The 27,956-nt window shown below is 34.4% G+C and overlaps 5 protein-coding genes across 5 annotated transcripts; 3 read left to right on the top strand and 2 right to left on the bottom strand.

Moving 5' to 3' along the window:
- The first annotated feature begins 309 nt into the window (after positions 1-309).
- Positions 310-8,057, top strand: plcxd1.1 (phosphatidylinositol-specific phospholipase C, X domain containing 1, tandem duplicate 1). The gene is made up of 6 exons (XM_073852633.1): positions 310-421; positions 634-776; positions 3,334-3,462; positions 3,651-3,806; positions 3,959-4,139; positions 6,986-8,057. Exons 1-6 carry the CDS (start codon positions 310-312, stop codon positions 7,240-7,242), a joined length of 978 nt encoding a protein of 325 aa, XP_073708734.1. The 3' UTR covers positions 7,243-8,057.
- A 1,454-nt stretch (positions 8,058-9,511) lies between these two features.
- plcxd1.2 (phospholipase C, X domain containing 1, tandem duplicate 2) lies at positions 9,512-15,225 on the top strand. Its single transcript, XM_073851535.1, has 6 exons — positions 9,512-9,877; positions 11,628-11,764; positions 12,418-12,546; positions 12,644-12,799; positions 14,105-14,285; positions 14,381-15,225. The coding sequence occupies exons 1-6, from the start codon at positions 9,778-9,780 to the stop codon at positions 14,611-14,613; spliced, it is 936 nt and encodes a 311-aa protein (XP_073707636.1). The 5' UTR covers positions 9,512-9,777; the 3' UTR covers positions 14,614-15,225.
- Positions 15,199-19,291, bottom strand: gtpbp6 (GTP binding protein 6 (putative)). Its single transcript, XM_073851530.1, has 10 exons — positions 18,697-19,291; positions 18,486-18,623; positions 18,332-18,402; positions 18,034-18,164; positions 16,814-16,884; positions 16,554-16,712; positions 16,265-16,473; positions 16,034-16,182; positions 15,492-15,644; positions 15,199-15,410 (listed from the first exon to the last, which is right to left on the bottom strand). Exons 1-10 carry the CDS (start codon positions 19,121-19,123, stop codon positions 15,284-15,286), a joined length of 1,635 nt encoding a protein of 544 aa, XP_073707631.1. The 5' UTR covers positions 19,124-19,291; the 3' UTR covers positions 15,199-15,283.
- Positions 19,292-19,465: 174 nt separating this feature from the next.
- Positions 19,466-23,419, top strand: nit2 (nitrilase family, member 2). Its single transcript, XM_073851534.1, has 10 exons — positions 19,466-19,632; positions 20,052-20,170; positions 20,260-20,380; positions 20,468-20,556; positions 21,031-21,124; positions 22,360-22,434; positions 22,514-22,592; positions 22,677-22,775; positions 22,857-22,912; positions 23,005-23,419. Exons 1-10 carry the CDS (start codon positions 19,530-19,532, stop codon positions 23,097-23,099), a joined length of 930 nt encoding a protein of 309 aa, XP_073707635.1. The 5' UTR covers positions 19,466-19,529; the 3' UTR covers positions 23,100-23,419.
- Positions 23,420-25,311: 1,892 nt separating this feature from the next.
- Positions 25,312-27,504, bottom strand: LOC141347716 (CD276 antigen-like). Its single transcript, XM_073852684.1, has 5 exons — positions 27,366-27,504; positions 26,891-27,226; positions 26,531-26,815; positions 26,186-26,344; positions 25,312-26,113 (listed from the first exon to the last, which is right to left on the bottom strand). Exons 1-5 carry the CDS (start codon positions 27,424-27,426, stop codon positions 26,034-26,036), a joined length of 921 nt encoding a protein of 306 aa, XP_073708785.1. The 5' UTR covers positions 27,427-27,504; the 3' UTR covers positions 25,312-26,033.
- Positions 27,505-27,956: the final 452 nt, after the last annotated feature.

Raw genomic sequence — 27,956 nt, forward strand, 5'->3', positions numbered from 1 at the left:
TCTTCCCGGACTAAGAAACCTAATTTAAAGCCTGGTAAATCTTGATATTGTATTACTCTTGACAGTGCACATTTCAGTTCATTTCATTTGAATGAATCCTATATTTGCATAGGCTAGTCTTTTCCCTGGTAAATAAACTTGAGTGAATTTCCATGCTGGTCCAAGCTGGTGTAGTGTTGGTCTGGATGATGGACCAGCATAGCCATGTTGTTGACTGGTTTATTTTGGATGTTTCTCAAAGTATATAGTTGAACTTGAATGACATACATATGCATCCGCTTGCCTTTTACATTTTAACAGAAGTCCAAGATGACATCCGAGGTCAGCCAAGTGTCATTCAGTGAGCTTCCATTGGACAACTGGATGGCCCATCTGCCCAGTGCACTGTGGGATACCCCTCTCTGTTGCATGGCCATTCCAGGTGTTTAACCTCAGATTTTCATTTGTACATTCAATTAGACAAACTGTTTTTTCTTGTTAGGCACCACAATTTTAGTTGGACTTTGACATTTTTTTTTACTGTGTTTTCAGTGAGTACCTATACTTTTTTTGCATTCTGCTTATATTTCCTTAGCTTAGTTCTGTGCCATTAGTGCTCATAGTGATTGTGTCATTGTCCTAATGGGTTTGTAGGAAGCCATAATGCCATAACCTACTGTCTGGATAAGAATGATCGCTCTCCAGTGGACCTTACTCAACCGGATATGTTGCAAAAACTGGACAAGTACATGAAGCCCATCATAAGACCATTTGTTTACAAGTGGGCAATAGCACAGGTATGTATTTGTCATCACCCATTTTTCATTAGTCATAACTTCAGTTAAATTAAAGGGATAGTTCACACAAAAATTTATATTCTGTCATCAATTACTCACCGTCATGTCATTCCAAACCCGTAGGAGCTTTGTTCGTTTTCGGAACACAAATTAAGATATTTTTGATTAAAACCGAGAGCTCTTTGACCCTCCATAGACAGCAAGGTCTAAGGTCTACCAGGTTCAAGGTCCAGAGAGGTTCCAAGTACATTGACAAAATAGTCCATCTGACATTGGTGGTTCAACTGTAATTTTTATGAAGCTACGAGAATACTTTTTGTTCCACAATAAACCTAAAATAACTCTTTTCAACAATTCTTTTCCTCCTTTGATGAACAAATGTCTTAGGGGTTTGGAACGACATGAGGGTGAGTAATTTAGGGTTCGTACAAGGTGCTTAAAGTTCTTGAAGTACTAGACTTTTTAAAATTTAGGGCCTGGAAAACCCTTGAAAATACAAATATTCCTGAAGAGGTGCTTGAATTATTGAAAGACAATGTATATGTGAAATAAGTGTTTAATTTTTTTCAATAAGCAAATTCACCAATTCCAAAAACATTATACTTTTCAGCTATTGTCATAAAACTAGCGAGCTAAGCCAGTAGTAGTACTGAGAGTATTGTGTAAACATGGCTGAGGACGTGAAAAGAGGAACAGATTAACCTAATCAATTGAGTGAATTATTTACCCTGGAGCCTCTCCGATTGATTCAAACTTGTGACTTTGTTCATTCATCTCAGACAATTCACTAGCAAAAACCAGATCAAATTCAAAGAGCCATTCGTTTTCCAAATTTTGACATTGCTTGTAATGATTTTAAAGAGCATGTATAGTGATGGGTGAAAATTAGCTTTTCGAAACTTAGAATCAGTTAAGCCACTGATCGGAACTTCGGAGCGTGTTTGCAAATCATTATTCAGATTCAGAACTTCAGAGCAGGAATCCTTTGATTCAGATCAGGAATTCGGAGTGCATATCGTGAATCATTTGATTTAGATCGGAACATTGGAGCGGGTTTGCAAATCATTATTCAGATTCAGAACTTCAGAGCACGAATTCTTAATTTAGATCGGGAATTCGGAGTGCATATCTTGAATCATTTGATTTAGATCGGAACTTTGGAGCGGGTTTGCAAATCTTTTGATTGAAATAGGGACTTCGGAGTGCACATTGCAAATCATTTGATTTAGATCGGAACTTCGGAGCGGGTTTGCAAATCATTATTCAGATTCAGAACTTCAGAGCACGAATTCTTAATTTAGATCGGGAATTCGGAGTGCATATCTTGAATCATTTGATTTAGATCGTAACTTTGGAGCGGGTTTGCAAACCTTTTGATTGAAATAGGGACTTCGGAGTGCACATTGCAAATCATTTGATTTAGATCGGAACTTTGGAGCGGGTTTGCAAATCTTTTGATTGAAATAGGGACTTCGGAGTGCACATTGCAAATCATTTGATTTAGATCGGAACTTCGGAGCGGGTTTGCAAATCATTATTCAGATTCAGAACTTCAGAGCACAAATTCTTTGATTCAGATCGGGAATTCGGAGTGCATATCATGAATCATTTGATTTAGATCGGAACTTAGCAGCAGATTTGTGAATCATTTTGCAAACTGAATAATTCACAATCTGCGCTCTGAGTCCTGATCTGAAATGATGGCTCACGAATCATTGTTTGCAGACTTTATCTACTTATCTTTTTAAAATTTGAAAGGCATTGTTTGACAAGTGAGATCTGTTTGAAGTTCTTGAAAATCAAAAAAGTAGTGCCTGAAAAGTCCAGGAATTTCATTTTACAGTGTCTGTATGAATGCTGGTAATTAATGACAGATTTCCCATTATTAACCCATTTTAATCACCATTATATTGCATTTTCAGTTGGAATACTTGGAAGTATTTTGTGAACTTACATGAACAAATAGTAAACTTAGCAGTTCTTTGAAAGCGTAGTTGTCCTTCATATATTGAAATGCAAATTACTAATAATACTAATACTATCAGAAAAGGCATCATCAAATTCTTGATATACAAAAGTGTTGACTTCACATTTGAAAAAAGCTCTGTAATAGCTTAGGGACACAAAATCTTTCCAACATATACATATACGTAAAAGCTAAAATAGATGCCATTATGCTGTTTATGTTATCAAACCCCTCATGAGGTTATGGACCAATTTATGTCAGCATGCATCAGCAGATTCCTGTAGAGCATGGGTCTCTGAAATCTATCAGCGTGAGGGGGAATAAATTGCCGTCTGCTGTCCTGAGGAAATCAATCAAACACTCAGAGGCTTTGCTAGAGTGAAAGCTTTGAAAGCACAATTAGATGGGATAGTTATGACAAAAGTAACACTGATGGATGAACACATTGTTCCAAAGTCTGTAGGTGAGATTTTACGTTACGTTTTTACAGAAATGGTTATTTCACTTTCAGTGGTGTGTGTTTGTCTCCAGCTAGCTGTTCTTTACTGCACCTGCATTGTTAATGATTGTGCTTTACATTATTTACCATAGGAGTCTAGCATTAGGGAGCAGTTGGATTCTGGAGTGCGATACTGTGACCTGAGGATAGCACATCGGCCTAATGACAGATCGAATGATCTCTACTTTTACCATGGTGTTTATACCACTATAACTGTTGAGGTAAGACAACTGACTATGAAAACAATTGATTAAACATTTAAAGGTTTTGTAGCACAGCATTTCCCAGCGTGTCTGTTTGTTGTGTAATTTGATATGTGCAGTAATTCTCTTCTGTTAAGTTTGATGTTTTGAAGAGTACAAATAAATGCTTTTTAACTGTATCTAACCAATTTTTCTTGGTATTTCAGATGGTATTAAAAGAGATCAGAGAGTGGTTGGATGTTCATCCCAAGGAAGTCGTCATCCTCTCATTTAGCCACTTCCTGGCCCTCAGTCAAGAGCTTCACTCACTGCTTGTCTCAACTATAATGAGTGTTTTTGATTCCAAACTGTGTCCAAAAATGGTACGCATCCATTTTGTATTGTTTAATTTTAGAAATAGATGATGGGAAGTGGCAACATTATATAACAATATGTTTTGAATATTACTTTGTTGATTCAAATACAATAAATGATTTATTTATAATTATAAAGATACTTCTGATTTTTCTGTCAGGAGTGTGTGACGCTACAGAAATTATGGAGCCAGGGTCATCAAGTTATCGTTTCATACGAGCACCATATTGCCAACTGCCACAGAGAATTGTGGTTCCATATACCTTATTGGTGGGCAAACAAGTGCAAGGCTGAAGCACTGATCGAGGAATTTGAACGTAGGAAACAAAATGGCAGACCAGGTAACCCTTAATAATATGCAATCATTTTTTAAATGACTTTTAATTTGTTTTTAAAAATATTTAAAGGTCCCATATTGTCAAAATCGAAATTTCCTGGCTTTTTTCATGATAACTAGGGGCTATGTAACTACCATATGAGTTTCAAAACAGTCAATCCACAGTAAACTGCACACAGCCTGCTTAAAGTAGCTGTTCATTTTCACGAGCCACTGTGACTTCCGTACAGATGTGACGTCCGATCTACTCAGTCACCGCCCGAGCGCCAACCACCGTCCCACCCTCCTTTTGTCAAACCCAGACAATATCGTGTCCATAACATTGCTAAGCAACAACAACACGAAAACAAGCCGAGAAAACCCTGTTCAGTCGATAGATGTCCAAACTACATCATTGCACAGGCTTCCGAACAACGTGAATATAAGAGACCACTGGCACGTCAACTTCAGCCTCTTTCACACAGCTATTCCGGTAAATACACGGATAATGTGTCCCATGATTTGTTCCGGAGTTGTTTGATTTTGTTTATTCACAGTTGTTTTCCGGAATCTGTGCGTGCTTTACACACAACCCATAAAGACCTGTGACGTTTGGATGTGAGATGTAATGCGACGCGTACGTTTCACTAAACTGAAACTAACCTGAACAAACTGTGCTTCAGCGCTGATAGTGAGGAGCTGGCTCTGCCCGATCGCCGCTTCATTCCACTTTGCACGTTTTTTTTTGTCGTGAAGAGTCGCATGATAACGTGCATCATCACTACAACACTGCCTTTATGGTTCTGGCTTTTGTTCACACTGCGCTCGTTCCCGTAATTTTCCAGAATCAGCGCGCATTGTGAAAGGGGCTTTACTAAAGCAACAGTTATGTAGCTTACTGCATTCGGTGTTTGAAAAAGAAAAAACATTAATAATCATTCTGAAATATCCTGTTGAGTATCAGCAGGCTAGGCTCTCTCTATGGCTCTGGGCTCAGCTAAAGCATACATGACCGTAGTCACCTGTGGTTGGCCTGGTTGTGCGTCACTCAGAAAACAACAGGCCAATCAGAAGAGAGGCTCATGAATATTAATTAGATGGGCCAAAATCGACCTGTTTTTGACAGAGCTCCTAAAAAAGGAGCTGTAAAAATATATTGAGATGGATTTTGGCACTTATACCGCAAATATATATTCTTAAGGACATCAACAACTAAAATAAACCTCCAGAAATGTGTACAACAAATTTATTATTATTCTTGATAAAACTACCATCCGTGGAAAAGTAAAACCGTTTAATGTAACTGTAACTCGTATTATTTTATTTTAATTATTCTCTTGATAAAAACTATAATCTTTAACAAAGTGAAAGTTTCCTGTAACATAGCATTTAAGCTTTTATTTGATTCTCTTGAAGAAACTGTCATCCAAATTGAAAATGTTTTCTGCAACAATAACCCAAGCTTTACATTTATTTTATTGATAAAACCATAATCTTTGGAAAATGTTCCTTTAATAGTAACTCTCATAAGCTTTTAATTTTTATATATTTACTTATTTTTTTTTTTTTGATAGAACTTCCATACTTGGAAAAGTGAAACTGTTTCTTGTGGCAGTAACGCATAAGCTTTTAATTGTTTATTTTTTTTATTCTCTTGATAAAACTTTGAAAAAGTGAAAATGTTTCCTGTAACAGTAACTCTTAAGCTTTTATTTTATTTTCTTGATGAAATTAAGATCATTGGAAAAGTTTTAAATGTTTCCTCTAACAATAACTCTTATTTTATTGTATAATTTTCTTGATAAAGCTATCGTCTTTGGAAAATGTTCCTGTAATAGTAAACATAAGCTTTTATTTTTTATATTTATTTAATTTATTCTCTTGATAAAACCATCTGAAGAAAAGTGAAAATGTTTCTTGTGGCAATAACTAATAAGCTTTTATTTTTATTTTATTGTTTTGATAAAACAATAATCTTTGAAAAAATGAAAATGTTTCCTGTAAAAATAATGCCATTTTTATATTTATTGAATTTTCTTTTGATAAAACTACCTTCCTTGAAAAAGTGAAACAGTTTTATGTAAAAGTAACTCATATTATTATTATTATTAATTATTCTAAGTTAAAATGTTTCCTGTAACAATAAGCTATTATTATTTTATTTCCTTGATACTATCATCTATCAACTATCATTGGAAACTCTACATAATAGTAATTAACTCAAGCTTTTAATTTTTTTAAATATTTATTTAATTTTATTTATTATCCTTAGAAAAGTGAAAATGTTTCTTGTGGCAGTAACTCATAAGGTATTATTTTATTTTACATTATTGTATTAATTATTCGTTTGATAAAACAATAATCTTTATTAAAACAATAATTATTTTCTTGATAGAACTATCATTTTTGGAAAATGGTTCTGTAATAGTAACTCATAAGGTTTTAATTTTTTATATTAATTTTATTTTATTCTCTTGATAAAACTCAACCTTAGAAAAGTGAAAGTGATTCCTGTAAAAGTTACTCTCAAGCTTTTATTTTATTGTCTTAATGAAACTATATCCTTGGAAAAGTGAAAATGTTTCCTGTAACAATAACTCAAGCTATTATTTTATTCTATCAATTATTTTCTTGATAAAATATCGTCTTTGGAAAATGTCCCTGTAATTGAAACTCATTAGCTTTTTATCTTTTTTTTGTTGATAAAACTCATTCTTAATAGTGAAAATGCTTCTTGTGGCATTAACTGTGGCATAAATTATTGTTTTATTTTGTTAATTATTTTCTCGATACAACAGTCATTTTTGGAAAATGTTCCCAACCATAATAATAACTCGTCAATTTGTTTCTGTATTAAAACAATTTCCACAGACGGCTTCTTTGTGACTGGCATCAATCTTACCGAAGACTTGAAGTACATATGCTCTCATCCCACAGAATCACTGAAGGATATGGTGATGTCTACATATCCCACATTACTTAGCTGGGTCAAGCAACAGAAACCTGGCTCTAACACCGGCTCCCTCAACATCATAGCTGGAGACTTTGTGACAGAGAGCCGGTTCATACCAACCGTCATTGCGCTAAATGAAAATCTACTCAACAGGACCATGATACCAGAACCCTGAGCCTCTTTTAGTCTGCACAATGTATTTAACATTTGACGAAAGAAGTGTTTCCTGTTCTTGAAATGATTTTTAATAGTCAACTTTGCACTTTTTTATGAGGGTGCTTACACACTAGAGTTTATGCTGCGTCAGCTCCATTCATTTCAGTAGCAACGGTGCAATGCAAGGACGTAGAGACAAAACACAAGGGTTTTTGTGAAACCAATGCACCACCATGCAACCAAAAGCACTTTCCGTTCCCCCCAAATGGATCCTACACATTCCTGTCCACAAAACGCTTCGACAGAGCAGTTTCTAGTGTGTAAGCACCCTGAGGATGATAGATCATTTTGAGTTATGTGTAGAATATTGTAATGCACTGACTTTTATGACTTGAACTTACTTATTAATGCAGATTTCAATATATACCTCTGATTTTACAAAAATGTTGATCATTTTTAAGGACATGTACAGTACAACTCCAGACATAAGCACATTACAGGACAATACGTTTCCTGTGAGCATCAGAGTTTGCATGAGAATCGCTGAAGTCTACTCAATGCAAGCCTGCACAAACAGAATTATCACACACTCAGGATTGTTCATTCTCTATGTACTCTTTTAAACTTTCTACTATGTGGAATGGCAATGGAAATATGATTCTAATAAGTACATGTCTGCATGGTGCACAATCAATCGCATGAAAAGACACTGGAATATTTCTGTGGTTGCACACATTCTCTGCCATAGTAGCATGCAATTTAAGCCAGTTTAATCAAGATATCAGTTTGCATTACTAACAAATATGCTTATACGAAGACAAATATCAACAGTTAAACGGCATTTCAAATATTCACATTTACTATCTGAAGATTTCCAACAAATAAAACCTCTAACATTTACAGTTGTGTTTTGAGTTATTAAAAATGAAGTCTGACATGGAAAGCATCATTTCAGTGTTTGTATTGATTATGGAGTTTGCTGAAAGCCTGTAGTCAAAGTTAACCTTTGATAATGGAGTTTTGTGCCTCTTTCTAGCCCAAAGATGATAAAATGATGAAAGGTCACTGGATTACTAAACCATGGCAAGTAAATAACAACATGCATAATATCAATTTTGCTTCCATATATTTCTAAACGGAATATGTGCCTTTCATACATATTTTCTGATCAAACTTGATTATTTACCTAGCTAATGATAAAATAAATCACAGTACGGAAAAGATAACTGTCGAGTGTTTACTTAATATTTTTTAATTACTTTTAAAATATAATTTCACCAAAAGCTATCATTTTGATTAGAGAAAGGAAAACTTATGCGGCACCTGGACTATATACACTACCAGTCAAAAGTTTTTGAACAGTAAGATTTTTATGTAAGTCTCTTCTGCTCACCAAGCCTGCATTTATTTGACCCAAAGCACAGCAAAAACAGTAATATTTTTACAATTTAAAATAACTCTTATCCATTGAAAAATACTTCAAAATGTAATTTATTCCTGTGATTTAGATGCTTAATTTTTAGCATCATTACTCCAGTCACATGATCCTTCAGAAATCATTCTAATATTCTGATTTGCTGCTCACAAAACATTTATTGTTATGTTGAAAACAGCCGAGTAATTTTTTTTAGGTGTCTTCGATGAATAGAAAGTTCAAAAGAACAGCATTTATCTGAAATAGAAATCTTTTATAACATTGTAACATTTATCAAGTTATATTGTACCTTTATCATCCCTTTTGATCAATTGAAAACACCTTTCTAAATAAAAGTATTACCCGCTAGAATTTCTTCCATGCCCACAAAAATAATAATACTGACTCCAAGCTTTTAAATGGTATAGATGGATTTCTAAAGGATCATGTGACACTGAAGACTGGAGTAAGCTGGCTGAAAATTTAGCTTTGATCACAGGAATAAATTAATTTTGAAATACATATTCAAATAAAAAAAACAGATATTTCAATTATTAAAAATATTTCAAAATGGTCTGTACATTGGATCAAATAAATGCAGGCTTGGTGAGCAGAAGAGGCTTCTTTAAAAAACATGTTCAAAAACTTTTGACTGGTGGTAATTTTACCAATAGCTGTCCTTTTGATTAGAGAACTAAAAAATATGAAACACATAAGTTGAATTTAGTGTTTTATCCACAATAATGAGGGAAGGAGGAAATGAATACGCACTGCATAAGAGGAATTTGTTTTTGGGGCGGTTTAACTTGAATGAAAAGGCTGCTCAGAAATCAGCTGTAAAGCGTGACAAACTGAGGCAGCATGGAACACGGAAATACCGAGCTAACACGTCATGAAACTTGAGACAGAATGATCGTAACACGTCTAAAACTCTTTTAATTTAGTAAAACATGGAGTTTACTAACCGCTGAGGTTGTGGGTTCACCTTCACAAAGAGTTGGGCTTTGAGCCTCACTATCGACGATGTGTTTGTTATCTGTTGTTTCGCTCAAACGCCGACTGTTTCAGCTGATCAACTCATTTCAGCCATTTACATTCATCTGCAAAGAGCTACTGCTTTTTATTTGATCCAGTGAACTGATGGAACGTATTATGAAAGATGACATTAGTCACGAAGACTGGATGTCATGTTTGCCAGAGAAACTGTGGGATGTCCCTTTAACACATCTCTCAATACCAGGTGAGCACATAGACCTTTTTCCTGAGTAAACGATGAGCGCCGCCATTACGAATTCTAACGTCAGATTGAATGTTTTTCTGTTCCGGTTTCCATAGGAACCCATTCAAATAGCGTCCATCTGTTTTTAATGTAGCTAACGTCCGCTGCTTCGTGTCATCTACACACTCATTAAAGTGAGGCACTTTAGTGACGGTCATTGCGACACTGCCAAGTGATGGCGCTATGGAGCCATGTGCTTTTTAAAAACATTTTAATAGGTTTAACATTAGTTTATTAGCTCGAAATATACCCTAATTTGACTAGAAACAATGCAGACCGGAAATGCAAAGCATTCTTTCAGTGAAGAGTCGAACTTACTTCAGTTCCGTGTTCAGGAAAAACGTCTATATGGAAGAATTTCCGACATGGAATATTAATCAGAATGAATATATATATATTACATTGTGAGATAAAAAGTAGCAGTAAGCTACCTTTAAAAACTGATTTTCGAGATGTAACATTAAACATAAGAATTCCGAGAACATAAGAATTTGTAACTTTAAATTCTTTAAAAGAACAAGAATTTAAAGCTACAAACTCGCAATTTTGACATTTGTTCTCGGAATTCTTATGTTTACATCTCGAAAATCAGTTTTTAAAGGTAGCTAACTGCGACTTTTTATCTCACAATTCTGATTTTTTTCCCTCGAATGAATTATTTAATTTACACTCCAAGTCAAATGTTTTTGAACAGTAAGATTTTTTTAATGTTTTTAAATAAGTATCTTCTGCTCACAAAGCTTGCATTTATTTGATTCAAAATACAGAAAACGCAATAATATTGAAATATTTATACAATTTAAAACAACTGCTTTCTATTTGAATGTAATTAAAAATGTAATTTATTTCTGTGATCAGGCTGAATTTTGTCACATGGTCCTTCAGAAATCATTCTGATATGCTGACTTGCTGTTTAAGAAACATTTATTATTATTATAATCAATATTTATAACAGTTGAGTACATTTATTCAGGATTATTTGATGAATAGAAAGATCCAAAGATCAGCATTTATCTGAAATAAAAAGCTTTTGTAACATTATGCACTAGTCTATACTGTCCAAAAACTTGGAGTCAGTATATCTTTTTTGGACAAAGAAATTATAGAAATCAATACTTTTATTTAACAAGGATGCTTTAAATTGATCAAAAGTGATGATAAAGACATTTTTAATGTTACAAAAGATTTCTATTTTAGATCAATTCTGTTCTTCTGAACTTTCTATTCATCAGAGAAAGCTGAAATAAAAATAATACATGATTTTTGAGCAGCAAAGAATGATTTCTGAAGGATAATAAGACTAGTAATGATGCTAAAATGCAGCTTTAAAATCACAGGAATACATTTTAAATTTAATAAATACATTTTTAAATTTATTCAAATAGAAAACAGTTATTTTAAATAGTAAAATATTTCAGTTTTGGCTGTATTTTGGATCAAACAAATGCAGGCTTAGTGAGCAGAAGGGACTACTTAAAAAAATCATTAGAAATCTTACTGTTCAAAAACTTGGTAGTGTTAGTTAGTGGCGGAAATGAACCTCCATAGCCCCTTTGGAACACAAGGAAAATTACACTTACATGGTTTAAAAAAATGTATTATATACAATAATAAATAATTTAATAAATACTGTAAAATTGCATAGAATGTGTATTGTATGTGAAACATTCTTATCAATGCAGACAATTAATGACCCCTCATTTGTTTTCAGGTAGCCATGATGCAATGAGCTACTGTTTGGATATCACTTCTCCGCTGCTCCGATCTGAGTCAGACTCATTCAGGTTACTGGATGGAGTTTTCTGCTGTTTCACCCGGCCAGCTATTTACAGATGGGCTACTACTCAGGCAGGCATATACTTAATGGTTATTTTGACTGCTTGCAGTGCTTTTGCACTTAACGTCACAGTTTGGTCAGGTACCTGAATGCAGGACCATATTGGAGATACTCGAATGTAAACAACAGCATGGATTGCACGGTTAATGTACTAATGAATACGTTGTTCTGCTAATTTATATTGTCTAAACCATGGAAAACATGTGTGGAAGCTGCTAAATCATATAGAGAAGGACTTAGTAAGCAGGAAAGGGCGCAGTATTTTGACAAACTAAAGTTAATATGTGGTAAAGATACGTACGAGCAGTATTAATTAAGATATTAGCCTAATATTTCACCTACCTGAATGGAAATAATAAGAACAAACACAAATGTTGTCAAGATTCTTGCTCTGGATATCCTGGCTCAGTTTAGTCAACCACAAATGCCTTCTTTCCTCAGACAGTCTTATGCAATCTTCTCCTTGATTTGTTATAACTTTTGGCAGTTGGCAGATTGATCAGGTGTCATGAAAACCCTCTATATTTTATAGCAGAGATAGAACAAAGTGGCTCGCACATAGCTCTCATAGTGAGCAGTTTATGTCTTGTGCAAATTTGTGCATTTTTACATGAGAAATGTGTTTGTACCATTAAATCAAAGCTCTTTACTGTGTTATAACCAGGTCCAAAACATTGTGGAGCAACTCACAGCAGGCATTCGATACTTCGATCTTCGAATTGCCCACAAACAGTATGATCCTTCCGATCAGCTTTACTTCACTCATGTCATTTACACATATGCAACGGTCGTTGTAAGTATATATGATTTTGTATTTAAATTCATATTTAAGTTTGACGTCTATTCTTTATTTTGTGCATATTTTGCTTTCTAAGCTTTTTGTTTTGTAGGAAACTTTACAGGCAGTTGCTTCATGGCTTGAATCTCATCCTAAAGAAATCATCATTCTGGCTTGTCGTCATTTCGAAGGGATGGATTATAAACGGCATGAGGAATTTATCTATTCTCTGAAGAAAATCTTTGGCTCTAAGCTGTGCCCTCAGAGGGTAAGAAACTATAATAAACAAAATTAGTTCTTAATATCTTTCTGATAGTACAGTTAATACACTTCCTGTCAAAAGTTTGGAATTATGTTTGGTGATTTTACAAACATATTAGAATGATTTCTGAAGGATCATGTGACACTGAAGACTGGAGTAATGGCTGCTGAAAATTCAGCTTTACCATCACAAGAACAAATTACATTTTAAAATACAGTTGAGGTCAAAAGTTTACACCCCCCTCTCGGAATATGCAAAATGCTAATTATTTTACCATACAAAATGTATGTTATTGTTTATTTAGTACTGACCTGAATAAGATATTTCACATTAAAGACATTAACATGTAGTCCACAAGAGAAAATAATAATTGAATTTATAAAAATGACTGTTCAAAAGTTTACATACATTTGATTCTTAATACTTTGTTGTTACCTGAATGATTCACAGCTGTGTTTTTTTGTTTAGTAATAGTTGTTTGTCCTGAACAGTTAAACTGCCTGCTTTTCTTCAGAAAACTCCTTCAGGTTCCACGAATTCCTTAGTTTTCTGGCATTTTTGTGTATTTCAACCCTTACCAACAATGACTGTGTGATTTTGAGATCTATCTTTTCACACTGAGGACAACAGAAAATCTTCTGTAGGCTCTGAAGGGCAGTACTAAATGAAAAAATATGATATTAGGCAAAATAAGAAAAAATGTACACATTTACATTCTGTTCAAAGGTTTTCACACCCTGGCTCTTAATGCACGGTTTTTCCTTCTGAAGCATCAGTGAGCATTTGAACCTTCTGTAATAGTTGCATATGAGTTATTCAGTTGTCCTCAGTGTGAAAAGATGGATCTCCAAATCATACATTCATTGTTGGAAAGGGTTAAAAAAAAACTGCTGAAAAACAAAAAACAAAAAATGCTGCAAAACCAAAGAGTTTGTGGGACCTGAAGGATTTTTCTGAAGAACAGCAGGCAGTACAACTGTTCAGGACAAACATGGGACTCATGAACAACTATCATAAAAAAAACAAAAAAAAAAAACAGCTGTGGATCATTGAGGTAACAACACAGTTATTAAGAATCAAGGGGATGTAAACTTTTTTCATTTCATTTTTAATGTATTACACAATATTACTGTTTTTACAGTATTTGTGTTCAACTAAATGCAGCTTTGGTGAGAGTAATATGCTTAATTATTCGAATCTTTTGACCGGCAGTGAATATGAAAACCTCATGAAGTTTGCAACTAACATTTTTAAACTACCACAAGCTTGAAATATGTTTCTGGTTTGTTTTGTGTCATACATATTCAATAGGCCCAATTGACCTTGCGAAGCCTGTGGAGATCAGGCTATCAAGTGGTGCTGTCATATGATGACCAGTCAGCATCACACCATAAGGAGTTTTGGCATGGTATCCCATACATTTGGGCCAATAAGCCTAATGCAGAGGAGCTGATCGACTATCTTGAATGCCACAAACGGTTTGGTCGACCTGGTGAGAAAAGCGAAAAGCTTTTGTTTGGTTATAATTGGGGAAAAATACCTGGTGTTAAATATCTGGTCTCTGATCAACATATTTCTATTGCACAGATGGGTTTTTTGTAGCAGGCTTGAATTTAACGACAGATCGATGCTTCATTGCCTCACACCCTCGGGTGTCTCTCCAAACTCTGACTATGGAGAACTGGAACCGAGTGAAGGAATGGCTAGAAGATCAGAAACCAGGAGCTGAACCCACATGTCTAAACATAATAGCAGGCGACTTCATCGGTCCTGTACCATTTTGTTCGCTTGTTATTGCTCTCAACAAAAAACTGCTTTGATTAAACAGTTCTTGAAGTGAAATGGGCTTATATGTGAAGTCTTTGTACACGTGAAGGCATTGTTTAAAGGGATAGTTCACCCAAAAATAAAAATTCTGTCATAAATTACTCACCCTCATGTCGTTCCAAACTCGTTTGTTCATCTTCAGAATGCTTTCTGACCCTCCATAGACAGCAAGCATCCTTCCACATTCAAGGCCCAGAACATCAACAAAATTTATGGACCGACATGAGGGTGAGTAATTAATGACAGAATTTTCATTTTTGGTTCAACTATCCCTTTAAGGAATCATTTGGGTCACAATCTCAAGGTTTACAAATTTAGCACGTTTACTAAGTGTATTCAGACTAATGCCTAAATGAGTGCAATATTTAATCCTCAGAATACTTACATGAGCCTTGTACTGTGTAATTCTGCTTCACAAGTTAAGCAGCCTTTTAAAAATTTGAATCAAGCTTTGAGAGTTAAAACTAATATTGTAAAAAAATTGTTTATATATATATTAATACAAACTGACTATGTTTCTCAATTTCTGATTTTATTGTATTAAAATATGGTTTTGAGCTATTTGAAATACACTGTTTATAAAGCAAATAAATATTTAAACATAATTATTACACTGAGTTTGTGAATTATTTTGGATAATGTGAAAACAGGGGCCGTCTGTTACTAGGTGACCTGAAACAGCTTCCTGTAGCGTCCATATGCAGCTTGGCTAATGATGACCTTGACGTTGGCGGTGCAGTCATCTCCCACATCATCTACCGCCTGAACCGTCGCCTCCTTATACAGCCAACTGTAATGGGAAATGAGCACCACATTAAAAAAAATTCTGTGGATAAAATAATATAATCCCATATTTTTACTTAAAACTTACGCTAATTGAGGGCTGTTGAGCTGCACTTTGAGGGTCATTGTTTGTTTGCCGGTATACTTTACAACAGCTTCTTCAATCTTTTCTTTTAATACTTCCATTCCATGCTGTTTCAGAGCTGATATGGGAATAACCTCAGGTTCGCTGACCTCATATCTATGGAACATATATAAAACATATTTATTTTTCTAATATGAGACTCTGGACCACAAAACCAGTCTTAAGTAGCATGGGTATATTTGTAGCAATAGCCAAAAATACATTGTATTTGTATTTGTATTTGTATTTTATGATAGATGGATGCACTTTATTGGACTATTGAATCTCAACAGCCATTCACTGCCATCATAAAGCTTAGAAGAGCCAGGACTTTTTTTTTTATATATATATATATATAACTCTGATTGTATTTGTCTGAAAGAAGAAAGTCATATACACTCAGGATGGCTTGATGGTGAGTAAATCATAGGGTACTTCTCATATTTGGGTGAACTATCCCTTTAAAAAATTTAATTGATACACAAATCAAGAAAAAGATGCCTCACCCTTCAATGAGGTCAATCTTATTGTGCACCTCTACTATGGAGTTCAACAGTTTTTCTGGAATCTGTAGATTCTTTAGTACATTCAGTACATTGACCTTTTGATTAACAGTTTCTGGATGACTGATGTCTCTCACGTGAATTATGAGGTCCTGCAGAAAGAGAGGGTGTTAAAACTTTCTAAAACATTGGTAAAAATGAAAAGCTTTTTAGTGTTGTGTCTTGGGTACATACAGAATGTGTTACATCTTCCAGCGTGGCAGAGAAAGAGTCAATAAGCTGATGAGGGAGCTGGGACAAGAAACCAATGGTGTCTACATACAGTATAGTCATGTGACTTGGCAGCTGTCCTGCATGTACTGTAACATCCAGGGTGGCAAAGAGCTGGTCTCTTGGCTGGAGACCAGCATCTCCAGTCAGCGCTTTAATCAGAGTCGTTTTACCTTTAGAAACAAAGACTGTTAATGTGTTTCTTACAATCTCATATGATAGATTAACAGGTTAATATTTACCCAAACCTCACCACAGTTAGTGTAGCCCATGACAGAGACGATGGGAAATTCTCTGTGTTTGCGCTGGGAGCGCAGCAGGTGCCTCTTCCTCCTAAGTCGCTCTAGGGTTGATCGGATCTTTAGCTCTCGCTCCTTCAGCAATCTCTGCTGCATTTCATAAAGGGTTTCACCTGTAAATGTATTTTAGCTCCAGTTAAACACATTAACCCTGGGGTTAAAAATTAATGTGGATTTAAAGTTTCAAGTGTGATAAGACCATTTCAGTCCTTACCTGAGCCCATAATGTACCTTGAGCCGCCACCTTGTTGGTCTAAGTTAGCAGCTTCATTTTTCAGGCGTGATCTGATGTGTTCAAATAGTAAAAATATGTATAGATAAAAGCAAAGATATAAAAGTAAGATATAAAAGCAATTACACCATACTAATAAGAGTAAAACAGAATTAAAACAGAATTTGCCAGGTCCAGCACCTTTCTATGGAAGCCTGTTTCTGCCACTAAATTTTTTTTTTTTTTAAAAAGGTTTGACCTTTTTTTCTCGCAATTGTGAGTTTACATCTTGCAATTCTGACTTTTTCTCAGAATTGTAAGATATAAACTCGCAATTCTGAGAAATACTCGCTTTTATTCACAATTTTTATCTCACAATTCTGACTTTATATCTCGCAATTACGAGTTTGTATCTTACAATTCAGAAAAAAAAGTCAGAATTGCGAGATATAAACTCACAATTGCAAGAAAAAAAGAACTGCAGGTTTTTGTCTCGCAATTGCGAGTTTATATCTGAAAAAAATGTCTAAATTGTGAGATATAAACTCGCAATTGCAAGAAAAAAAGTCAGCATTTCAAGAAAAAGGTCAGAATTGCAAGGTATAAACTTACAGTTGAAAGAAAAAAAAAATTTTTGTCTTGCAATTACAAATTTATATCTTACAATTCTAACTTTATAACTCGCAATTGCAAGTTTATATCTGAAAAAAAAATGTCTGAATTGTGAGAAAAAAAGAATTGCAGGTTATCTAACAATTACAATTCTCACTTTATAATTTGCAATTGCGAGATTATATATTTTACAGTTCTGATTTTATAACTCGCAATTGCGAGTTTATATCTCAAAAAATGTCAGAATTGCGAGTTCGTATTATGAATTTAATGAAATTAATACTTTTATTCAGTCAGGGTGCATTACATTGATAATAAATAACTGGAAAGACACATATGTTACAAAAGATTTCTATTTCAAATAAATGCTGTTCTACTGAACTAAAATGTATATATTTCACAACATAATACAAATGTATCATTGCTTCTACAAAAATATGCAGCAGCACATCTGCTTGAGAAATAAGCACCAAATCAGAATATTAAAATGATTTCTGAAGGAGAACTTCTGAAAGATCATACCAACCTTCGAACTAACTGTTTGCTTGGAAAGGATTGTTGATTTCCTCAGGAAACAACAGATTATAAAAATAGTGACTTACATAATTTACCTGAGCAAGGGAATCTCTGCCAAAGAGATCTGCAGTTTGGCCTCTTTCGTTCTAGCATTACAGCGGAAAATGTGCAGAACCAGCGAATATCTATCAAGCACCTTTACTCCCCAGGCTTCCTGAAATTCTTTCTGAAACACAAGTATAAATCATTGCATGTTTTTAAAACACTCTTGACAAAACAGTATTGAAAGTAGAACTTCTTATGTTTACACTATAGCCACAGTGAATCTACTACCATAATAATTTTTAAAAGCCCTTGAAGTGAATTTATGCAATCTCTGAATAGGCTACTTACTTCAGAGGAAGGTGAAAGGCGTTCCACGTTCACAAACACAGCTGTGACTCCGGGAGTACCTCTGATCTTTTCTTAGAAATGCGTCAGAAGAGAAAAAAGATGTCAATTTGTGTTTGAAATATGTCATTTATTCTAAACAAGTAAGCTAATTTACCTGTAAGAGCCTGGAAGTTTCCCTTGCCGAAAATTCTTTTCTTCTCTGGTGTCTTGGTGGAGAGGATGATCTTATCAACAACACTCCAGTTGTTCAAAGTGTTCACCAGACCCACAGCTTCTTCCATCTGAAGTGCCGCTGTTAAAGGAAACAACTTTGTATTATGCAATATGCCACATTGATCCACTGATAAATCAGCATATATGTTTACCTGTGGTCAGATATTGCTTTCTGCTGCCCCATTTTACATCTGGATGAACAATGAAGACCCTTTGTTCTTCACCGATACCTGTAGGGATCTGCTGCTGGAACAGCTCCTCTATTTCTGCCTCATCAATTTCATCTTCCTCTTCCTCTAGACTGTTGTTATCTGTGTTGTGATTTTTGCTCTTGAACATGGAGGCTGTCAAAGACAAAGTCCTTGCCAGCAGGACTGGAACTGCAACCCCAGTCCTTAAACTTTGTCCTGGACATGGTAACATGGTAACAACTAATTTTGATGTACATTGAGAAACTCTAATTGGTTTACATTTAGCAAAGGTCATGTACCTTCTACCAAGGACATGTTCTGTACATAATTCTCTCCATGCATATCTACACAAAAACTTGGTCAAGGCACTGATCTTATTGAGATTCATTTGCTCAGGTTACAATAATATAATCAACGTCCAAATCATTTAACATTTAACGCTTTCGTCAGAAGACATACTGAAGACATCTACATCGAAATTGGCAAGAAATACATTTATTTTACTTTACAGCTAACTGTGCATCTCAGTTTCAGCATGCATGTTTTGGTACGTCTTCTTCTCTTGTGTTCAACAGCGGTGTTTGTTCAACTGAGCCACCGATAGGATAGATGCGGTATTACATTATTGTTTTTTGTAAACACACGTTTATTTTAACTCAATGTATTTTATTATATTTGAAGACAACTGAGAAGAAATGTAAGTTTGTATGCTTTGTAGAATTGTTAAACATAATCCATTCCTCACAGAGAAGAAGTATATATAAACGACCTCTAACCGAGGACCTTTATTTTGAATGTATTTTAGTGGGCGGAGATTGTCATGCATTACTATTACTGTACTGTTTCTGTCTGTTCCAAGCAGTGTATCAATGTCTGGTATCTTAAAGGCAATGTCGAGTGAGTATGATTTTATATTCAGAGTAGTGCAATGTTGGGATTTTGCTATTTGATATATATTAGCTGGTGATTATCTTAACGTACATTCGTTTTACTTTGCATTGAGCAGTTCACACTGTCAAGTTATGGATTAAGTGTGCAGATGTTTGAACCTAAAAACATATATCATTTTGTTAATGTTTTGACTGCAGATGTTGTTCATATAGATCATGTTTTGACTGTGCTTTTAACTTCAATCACCCAAAACTACATTGGAACTAAAACATGTTTTTTTGTTTTCACTGCACCTCCTTTGACAAAAGTACCCGGTCCCAAAACAAAATCCAGTAAAGATTTTGTTTTGTTTTCTGGTTGAAAGAGTTGTGAATCATTGATCCTGCAGCAGCTAATAAACAACCTACTGATCTTCTGCCCCCTAGAGTTTCGTCTGGCTGTGGTTCAGTTACATGTGTCAAAGATCAAGGCGGACAACTTGGGAAGAGCACAAAAACTTGTGAAGGAGGCTGCAGGACAAGGTGCAAAAGTTGTAGTGTTACCTGTGAGTATTAAATTCTCTATGTTAGTTTATATGTTACTTATGAAAAAACATGGCATTTAATAATCAACTATATCTATGTTTGTTTGCAGGAGTGTTTTAACTCACCTTATGGAACTGGGTTCTTTGCTGAGTATGCTGAGAAGATCCCAGGAGAGTCCACACAGGTTTTGTCAGAGGCAGCCAAGGAGTGTGGGGTGTATTTAGTGGGCGGTGAGACCCTCAAACACAATCCAGCATGTTAGTGTGCTTGATGCCATTCATTTCCATGTCTGTTACATGACTGTGTCGTTGTTGTAGGTTCCATTCCTGAGGAGGATGGAGGAAAGCTCTATAACACCTGCTCAGTTTTTGGACCTGATGGAAAGCTGCTTCTCAAACACAGGAAAGTAAGTATCAGTCAAGACATTTTTTTTTTTGTTACACAAGATTTCTACTTCATATAAATTCTGTTCTTTTGGACTTTCAATTCAGCAAATAAAATCTCAAATGTAAAAAAAAAAGTTTCAACAAAAATTTTAACATTCATGATATTATGAAATATGAGCTCCAAATCAGCATATTAGAAAGATTTCTGAAGGATCATATGACATATGGAGTATTGATGCTGAAAATTCAGCTTTGCCATCACAAAAAATAGAAAACCATTATTTTAAATTGTAGTAATATTTCATTTATGACACTTATTAAAAAACATTTTAAAAATCTTACCGACTCCTACACTTTTGAACAGTCGTGCATAGATATATATAAAACAATTCAGGATGTATTACCACACATTTGAGTGAACAGTTTGGCTTAAATAGAAAAAAATGACTCCAACTTTAATGCATTTACACTCTTTTATTTTCATTTCCTTTCAGATTCATCTTTTTGATATTGATGTACCAGGGAAGATACGGTTTCAAGAGTCTGAAACACTGAGTCCAGGAAACAGTTTGTCCATGTTTGAAACCCGTGAGTGTGTATTATACAAATCTTGTCCATGTTATCTAGGGATACACATATTAGTACTATATTGCTTACTGGCACATATATTAGTTGATTTTTTTAATCAAAAAGAATGCTAGGTATATTTTAGCCAATTTTTGGGCATGTACACTGCCGTTCAAAAGTTTGGGATCAGTAAGATTTTTAATGTTTTTTGAATAATTATTTTATTCTCATCAAGACTGCATTTACTTGATCAAATATACGGAGAAAACAGTAATACTGTGAAATATTATTACAGTTTAAAAGAATGTTTTTCTATTTTTTATATTTTTTCAAATATCATTTATTCATTGTGATGCAAAGCTGAATTTTCTTCAGCCATTACTCCCAGTCTTCAGTATCACATGATCCTTCAGAAATCATTTGAATATGCTGAATTATTACTTTTATTATCAATGTTAGAAACAGTTGTGCTGCTTTTTTTTTTCAGGAATCTTTGATGAATTAAAAGTTAAAAAGAACAGCATTTATTCAAAATAGAAATCTTAGTAATAGTAATTTCTTAAAAAAAAAAAGAACAAAAATTTACTGACCCCAAACTTGTTAATTGGTAGTTTATATTGTTAAAATATTTCTATTTTAAGTAAATGCAGTTTTTTTTTTTTTTACTTTTTATTCATTAAAGAATCCTGAAAAAAGTATCACAGGTTACAATAAAATATTAAGCATTACAATTGTTTCCAACATTGATAATAAATTAGCATATTAAATGATTTCTGAAGGATCATGTGACACTGAAGGAATGATGAGGTTAAAATTTCAGCTTTGCATCACAGGAATAAATTACATTTTAAAATATATTCACATGAAAAACATTTATTTTACGTTGAAATAATATTTCACAATTTAAATTTTTTTTGATCAAATAAATGCAGCCATAATAAGCATAAGAAACTTCTTATTTTTACATTTAGTAACAATCTGTAAGAACTAGTGATTTAATAACATTGTTAAAATCCTTAGCAAACTGAAACTGAATATCATTTTTTTATATTGCACAGTGTTATATTTTTAATTTATCTAGAAATAAGTATATAATTTTAATATTGGTCATTTATGATTATCAACCATAACCATATATACAATATATAACAATATAACTACTGCCTGATCAGTATTTGTAAGAAAATATAAATATTGGTGCATTCCCAGTGTTACTTTTATATGTAAAGTCACACAGTTTATGTCTTTCGTTGCAGCATTTTGTAAAGTAGGTGTGGGAATATGTTATGACATCAGGTTTGCGGAGCTTGCACAGATATATGCTAAGAAAGGTGAGTTGTAAATGTAAAATTTAGTTAAAATATAATGATGTTGGTATACTCAAAATTATTTCCTCATATATGTATGTAGGTTGCCAGATTTTGGTATATCCTGGTGCCTTCAATATGACCACAGGTCCAGCTCACTGGGAGCTGCTGCAGAGAGGGAGGTCAGTATCCCAGACCACCTAGAGAGTCACTGAACTACTCAGTTCCCCATGCCTGCTGTAAGACAATTTGTGTCCTTTCCACAGGGCAGTAGATAACCAGGTCTATGTGGCCACTGCTTCACCAGCAAGAGATGAGAGCGCCAGCTATGTGGCCTGGGGTCACAGCTCTGTGGTTAACCCTTGGTCAGTTCTTTCTCATTAGTGACAGGTTATGCATACATTTGCGTGGGCTACTATAATAACTGTGCCCTCTTTTCAATGCAGGGGGGAGGTAATTGCCAAAGCTGGATCAGAGGAATCTGTTGTATATGCTGACATAGGTATATTTCGGTGTTTTACATTTATTTAAAATGTGAGCTATAGAGCCAGTTAAGCATCACACAAAACCATCCTCTTTCTCTTCTGCTTATAGACCTGCAGTATTTGGCCGATGTGCGCCAGCAGATCCCAATCACCACACAGCGACGGAATGATATATATAGTGTTAACAGTGTTCAGGAAGGCTGAACGCTCATTCACACAAAGCACCGCAGTGGATATTAAGTCTTGATTTAAGACAGACTAAGTCAGCACTTTGTGTTAGACACAAGTCTTCATCAGTGTAATGTGGGGTAGCGCACACAAAGATGTTTTAATTATTGTGAATAACAAGTGCCTCACAATTTGCATTCTTTTGATGATTCTCTTCCAATGGAAATTATATTTGGAGTAAATAAAAGAAGTGGTGAGAACAGTGGGCAGTCGTGGTTTCCAAGTGAAAATAATTTGATTTTCATTGTCATTGTATTGAATCCAAAAGAGATTAAAAATATTATCTGGAAATTTTTTACTTCATATTAAGATACCTCCTTTTTTCCCTTTTCTACGGGTTATTTGACTAATGTTATATATAACCTGTATGTAGGGGTGTGCAATATATTGTCTGCAATAATATTATAATTGTTGTTTAAACAATATTCGATTTGACATTATTGACTATATCGCAAAACTGAACAAAAACCTAAGAATGCACGCATACATCGAGCACATTTAGAGTTTACGCTTTCACTGCATGATTAAGTCTATTAAAATACATTTTGAAATACCTCAAAATTCAAGATAAATGGGCAAATATGCCGCAGTATGTCTTTTATATTTACTTATCATCTGATATAGTAAATATCACACAGAGACTACAGTTTTTCCTCCAAATATCAGTATGATTCCAAATGTGATATTGATTTTATAAAACAGTCCAATAAACAAGAAGTTAAAATATATTGACTTACGTTTTAGACAAAAGTTCCTGTTTTGCTCTATAGAGGGTTCAGTCAGTTACCCGGATGAGCGGCCATATTGGAAATACTTGGTTGTACCCCAGATAGCACACATACGCAAGATGTCTGTTAAAGATCTCTTGATCTGGAAAGCATCTGCTGTGTACAAACGTCTGACAGACGTCTGTAAGATTTCTGTTTTACATGTATCTTAAATCATAAACATCTTGAAAACATTTATTAGACATCTATTTGACATCTGATAGGAAACGTCCAATAGACGTATTGCAGACACTCTAAAAAATCCATGATGTATGTGTGCTATCAGGGACACAACAGCATGAATTGCATGGTAAATGTACTACTGAATATGTTTTGCTAATTTTTGCTGTCTAAACTATGAACAAAAAGTGTGGAAGCTGCTAAATCATATAGAGAAGGACTTAGTAATTAGGAAAGGGTGTAATATTTTGACAAACTAAAGTAAATAGGTGGTAAAATACGTACTGGCAGAATTAATTAAGATATTAGCCTAATATTTCACTCACCTGACCGGAAAAGATAAGAACAAACACAAATGTTGTCAAGATTCTTGCTCTGGAAATCCTGGTTTGGTTTGGCCAACCACAGACGCCTTTTGTACAAATAGTACAAATGTTTTTCCTAGTCCGACCGATCAATACACCCCAAAACATGACAATAATTGTCCATTTTCAGCAGCAATAATCAGCTAAATTTTGCGAGTTCACTCGTTTCAGTGGCACTTTTTGCGTTCAGTGCCGCCAATATGGCAGATTCATGACATGTCGTAAAACCCCCGATATAAATGAGCAGTTTGAATGAATCGGCTGAATGTAGTGATTTGTCGCCACCTATTGGCGATTTTAGGTTTATATTAAAAGTACAGTATATATACCAGTATTGAATAAAATACCAGCACAATAACATGCTGAGCAAAAATTCCAGAAAATATTGAGTCCTGATATATTTATTGGTCACACTTTATATTAGGTGGCCTTAACTATTATGTACTTACATCAAAAAATAAGTACAATGTACTTAATGTGATCATATTGCATTGCAAACCACTTTTGGTTCTATTAAGGTGGGATATGGGTAAGGTCAAGTACAGGTTTGGTGGTATGAGTAGGTTTAAGGGTGGGTTAGGGTGTAAGGGATGGGTCAACAGTGCTAATTATAGAAATTGTAATTACATATAGGTTTTTTAATAAATATAAGTACAATGTAAAAACATGTATGTACACAATAAGTACATTGTACCAAATTATTAATTTAAATGTAAGTACATAGTAGTTAAGGCCACCTAATGTAAAGTAAGACCTATTTATTTGTCATTACCTCACACCCCTACTTGTATGTTATATAGTAGTCAACATTTGAAGTGGATCAAAACCTTTCATCAAAGTTAAAGTAAAACCAAAACAATATCTATTCTTGTGGGTTCACAGAGAAAAGACATTTTAATTATTGACAAGAACAAGTGCTTATATACAGTTGTATGTACAATACAGTTTTGAATTCTGTCCCCCTTTTTATTTACAATGACTTTGATACAAAATTGAAACTACTCAGTGTTTAAAAGGCAAGTATGTTTATAAGAAAATATGGTGTTAAAATAGTCTTTCTGTCACATTCAGCACCACTGAATGTATTTTAATTATATTAAGTCTCAACAGCACCCCTTAACAGATAATAGAGAGAATGACATGACAGGACAGCATTTGTGCTCCAGCCTGTCTAACTACTTCAGGTTAAACAGGTAAAGTTATGAAAGCTGTTTTGAGCTCTTTCCTAACAACATAACATGTTGTGGATATTTGTCATTATCTAAAAATGTAGATGTTTCATCCAAACGTATCTTAAAATGGTACCACAAGAATGTATGTGTAATTATTTGAATATTTAACAAGAAAGAGTGCTTGAGATACAGATACATTCATATTGTTTCTGCTTTATTCTATTGCACTCAGTTGCAGGTCTTTGTTTAGATGATTGTATGGAAAAAGGAAGATATTCAATGAAAAGAAAAGCAAAAACCACAGCCCTTGAATAAAGTCTGCACCATCTCAAATTGATTCATCCTCTGAAATTAAACTGTGAATCACTTCACAGTTAATACCCGTTATGTAAGTTGTATCAACCCAGAATGCCTTTCCAAACCATGTTACACATCAGTCTCAGGAAGTGAAGCCAATTTCTCCCAATCGAACACGATCATGTCAGTGTCCTCGCAACATGATTCATCTGCAACACAAAGGAATGATTGTCATATAAGAAATTCACAGTTTGATCAGCAAATAAATAGGACTTGGGTACCTCCACATCTGTGTTTCTTTCTTTTTTGATCTCTGTCCAATTTCTTCTGGAAACGCAGAGACATAACCACCAGAAAGAAAACAACCACGCACAGAGCAGCGCTGAAGACCCACAAGTACTCTGAGAGCCGTCTCTCTGATGTCCTTGGCAAAACACCAACTGACCACATGCAAAAATTACATAGTCATCATATTTTTAATCATTGTATGGGCTGTATATTTGCAGCTAAATCAAGTTTTGACTACTGTGTTCTTTATGTTACAGGATTTCAACTTGTTTTACATTTTATCTGATGTATGCAAAAATAAAATCCAGCAATGTTACTTCAACTGATGAGGTACTTACAGTTCGTTGCTGTTAAAGTTTCATTCAGCAGGTTGTTTTCTATGACACAGGATATGGCAGTGTCTGCTGAGATGTTGATAGATAGGACACTTGTGATGTTGTATAGTTCAGACTGAGGTAGAATATTCATAAATGTTGTGACCGATGTTTCTGGAGGATGCTGTGTGTGGTTGACAAGCCAGTAGACGGATGGAGCAGGAAATCCCCCTTGAGAGTTGCAAAACAATGTGGTTTCTTTACCATCCACTCCCTTCTCTCTTAACAAAGTAGGATGGCTGAAATTACCTGTAAATACATAGAATAAATGCTTGAAAGCAGAATAAACAACAAAATATGATGCATTAAATATTGTATCCTTACCTGCTATGGTGAGGCAGACAGTGCAAACCAGAGAGCTTCTATTTTGACCATGAAGCTTAAGATGAAAACTGTAATTATGTGCATCTGATAAATGTACATCATGTAACTCCATTGAGAAATCTCCAGTGTTTGGGGCTAAAGCTGACACAGTAGCCCGGACACTGTTGGACACATTTTGCATCTCCACTTGTCCTTCTATCCAGACTGATGTGTGAATTGTTTCTATTCCTTTTCTCCATTCAGATGAGATGTGGAGGGAGGTCCAATTTTTCAGTCCATTAGAAACACAAGGAAGGATGGCACGCTCCCCAATCACTCCTACTATGCATTCATCAGCTAAATGGTAAGAGATAAAATGTAAATTTTGAATCTAAAGTGTAGCCTACAGTGTATACGACTAATAGCTAATGTTTCAAGAGAGAATCAGGAGAATCAATTGAGCTGAAACTAATTCAAACACACCCACAGGACTTACCTTGTACTGAGACAACACATGTGACGATAAGCAGCAAAACACCAAACCAAGTCTCTGTCATTGTTCAAAGATACTCATGTTATTTGTGTCTAAAGCAGGCCTCAGATAAGGAGACAGAAACACCGAACTGCTATCAAACTGTTGTCGCGTCAGTTCATTGTTAGATCGTACTTTTGGGTTGCGCCCAAAACCAAAATGACATGTCAAACTACCTGCAAAGACCTGTCTAGTTACTTTTGACTATAGCGTGAGAATTTAACTTCCTGGTGATTTTAGGAAGTGTAAGTAAATGCACTTTATGCAAATAATAGAATAGAACATAAAATAAAATAAAAACAAAGAATAATAATAATAAAAAAAAATAGCATAAATTATTCATAAATTAAACAAAATAAAATAAAAACATAAAATAAAGTAAAACAAAATTAAATAAAATTACAAAAATAGATAAAAATAAGAATTAGAATTATGTAAAATAAAACAATTAAATAAAAAATTTAAATACAAATATTTAATTTAAATATTTTTCTAATATATTTTTAAAAAATTAGAATAAAAAATAAAATAAAACTAAATTTGAAAAAAAAAAAA

The sequence above is a fragment of the Garra rufa genome, chromosome 12, assembly GCF_049309525.1.
Source record: "Garra rufa chromosome 12, GarRuf1.0, whole genome shotgun sequence".
NCBI classification, from domain to species: Eukaryota; Metazoa; Chordata; class Actinopteri; order Cypriniformes; family Cyprinidae; genus Garra; species Garra rufa.

Excerpts from the sequence above, each read along its gene's own strand:
- plcxd1.1 (XM_073852633.1), top strand. The coding sequence starts at position 310 with ATGACATCCGAGGTCAGCCAAGTGTCATTCAGTGAGCTTCCATTGGAC. Across the intron at positions 422-633 it reads CTGTTGCATGGCCATTCCAG|GAAGCCATAATGCCATAACC; the intron begins GTGTTTAACCTC and ends ATGGGTTTGTAG. Across the intron at positions 777-3,333 it reads ACAAGTGGGCAATAGCACAG|GAGTCTAGCATTAGGGAGCA; the intron begins GTATGTATTTGT and ends TATTTACCATAG.
- plcxd1.2 (XM_073851535.1), top strand. The coding sequence starts at position 9,778 with ATGGAACGTATTATGAAAGATGACATTAGTCACGAAGACTGGATGTCA. Across the intron at positions 11,765-12,417 it reads ACAGATGGGCTACTACTCAG|GTCCAAAACATTGTGGAGCA; the intron begins GCAGGCATATAC and ends TGTTATAACCAG. Across the intron at positions 14,286-14,380 it reads CAAACGGTTTGGTCGACCTG|ATGGGTTTTTTGTAGCAGGC; the intron begins GTGAGAAAAGCG and ends TCTATTGCACAG.
- gtpbp6 (XM_073851530.1), bottom strand. The coding sequence starts at position 19,123 with ATGAATCTCAATAAGATCAGTGCCTTGACCAAGTTTTTGTGTAGATAT. Across the intron at positions 18,624-18,696 it reads AAAGCAATATCTGACCACAG|CGGCACTTCAGATGGAAGAA; the intron begins GTAAACATATAT and ends TTCCTTTAACAG. Across the intron at positions 18,403-18,485 it reads AAACTTCCAGGCTCTTACAG|AAAAGATCAGAGGTACTCCC; the intron begins GTAAATTAGCTT and ends CGCATTTCTAAG.
- nit2 (XM_073851534.1), top strand. The coding sequence starts at position 19,530 with ATGTATTTTAGTGGGCGGAGATTGTCATGCATTACTATTACTGTACTG. Across the intron at positions 20,381-20,467 it reads TGGGGTGTATTTAGTGGGCG|GTTCCATTCCTGAGGAGGAT; the intron begins GTGAGACCCTCA and ends TCGTTGTTGTAG. Across the intron at positions 22,435-22,513 it reads ACAGATATATGCTAAGAAAG|GTTGCCAGATTTTGGTATAT; the intron begins GTGAGTTGTAAA and ends ATATGTATGTAG.
- LOC141347716 (XM_073852684.1), bottom strand. The coding sequence starts at position 27,426 with ATGACAGAGACTTGGTTTGGTGTTTTGCTGCTTATCGTCACATGTGTT. Across the intron at positions 26,345-26,530 it reads AACTTTAACAGCAACGAACT|TTGGTGTTTTGCCAAGGACA; the intron begins GTAAGTACCTCA and ends GCATGTGGTCAG. Across the intron at positions 26,114-26,185 it reads AAAGAAACACAGATGTGGAG|ATGAATCATGTTGCGAGGAC; the intron begins GTACCCAAGTCC and ends TTTGTGTTGCAG.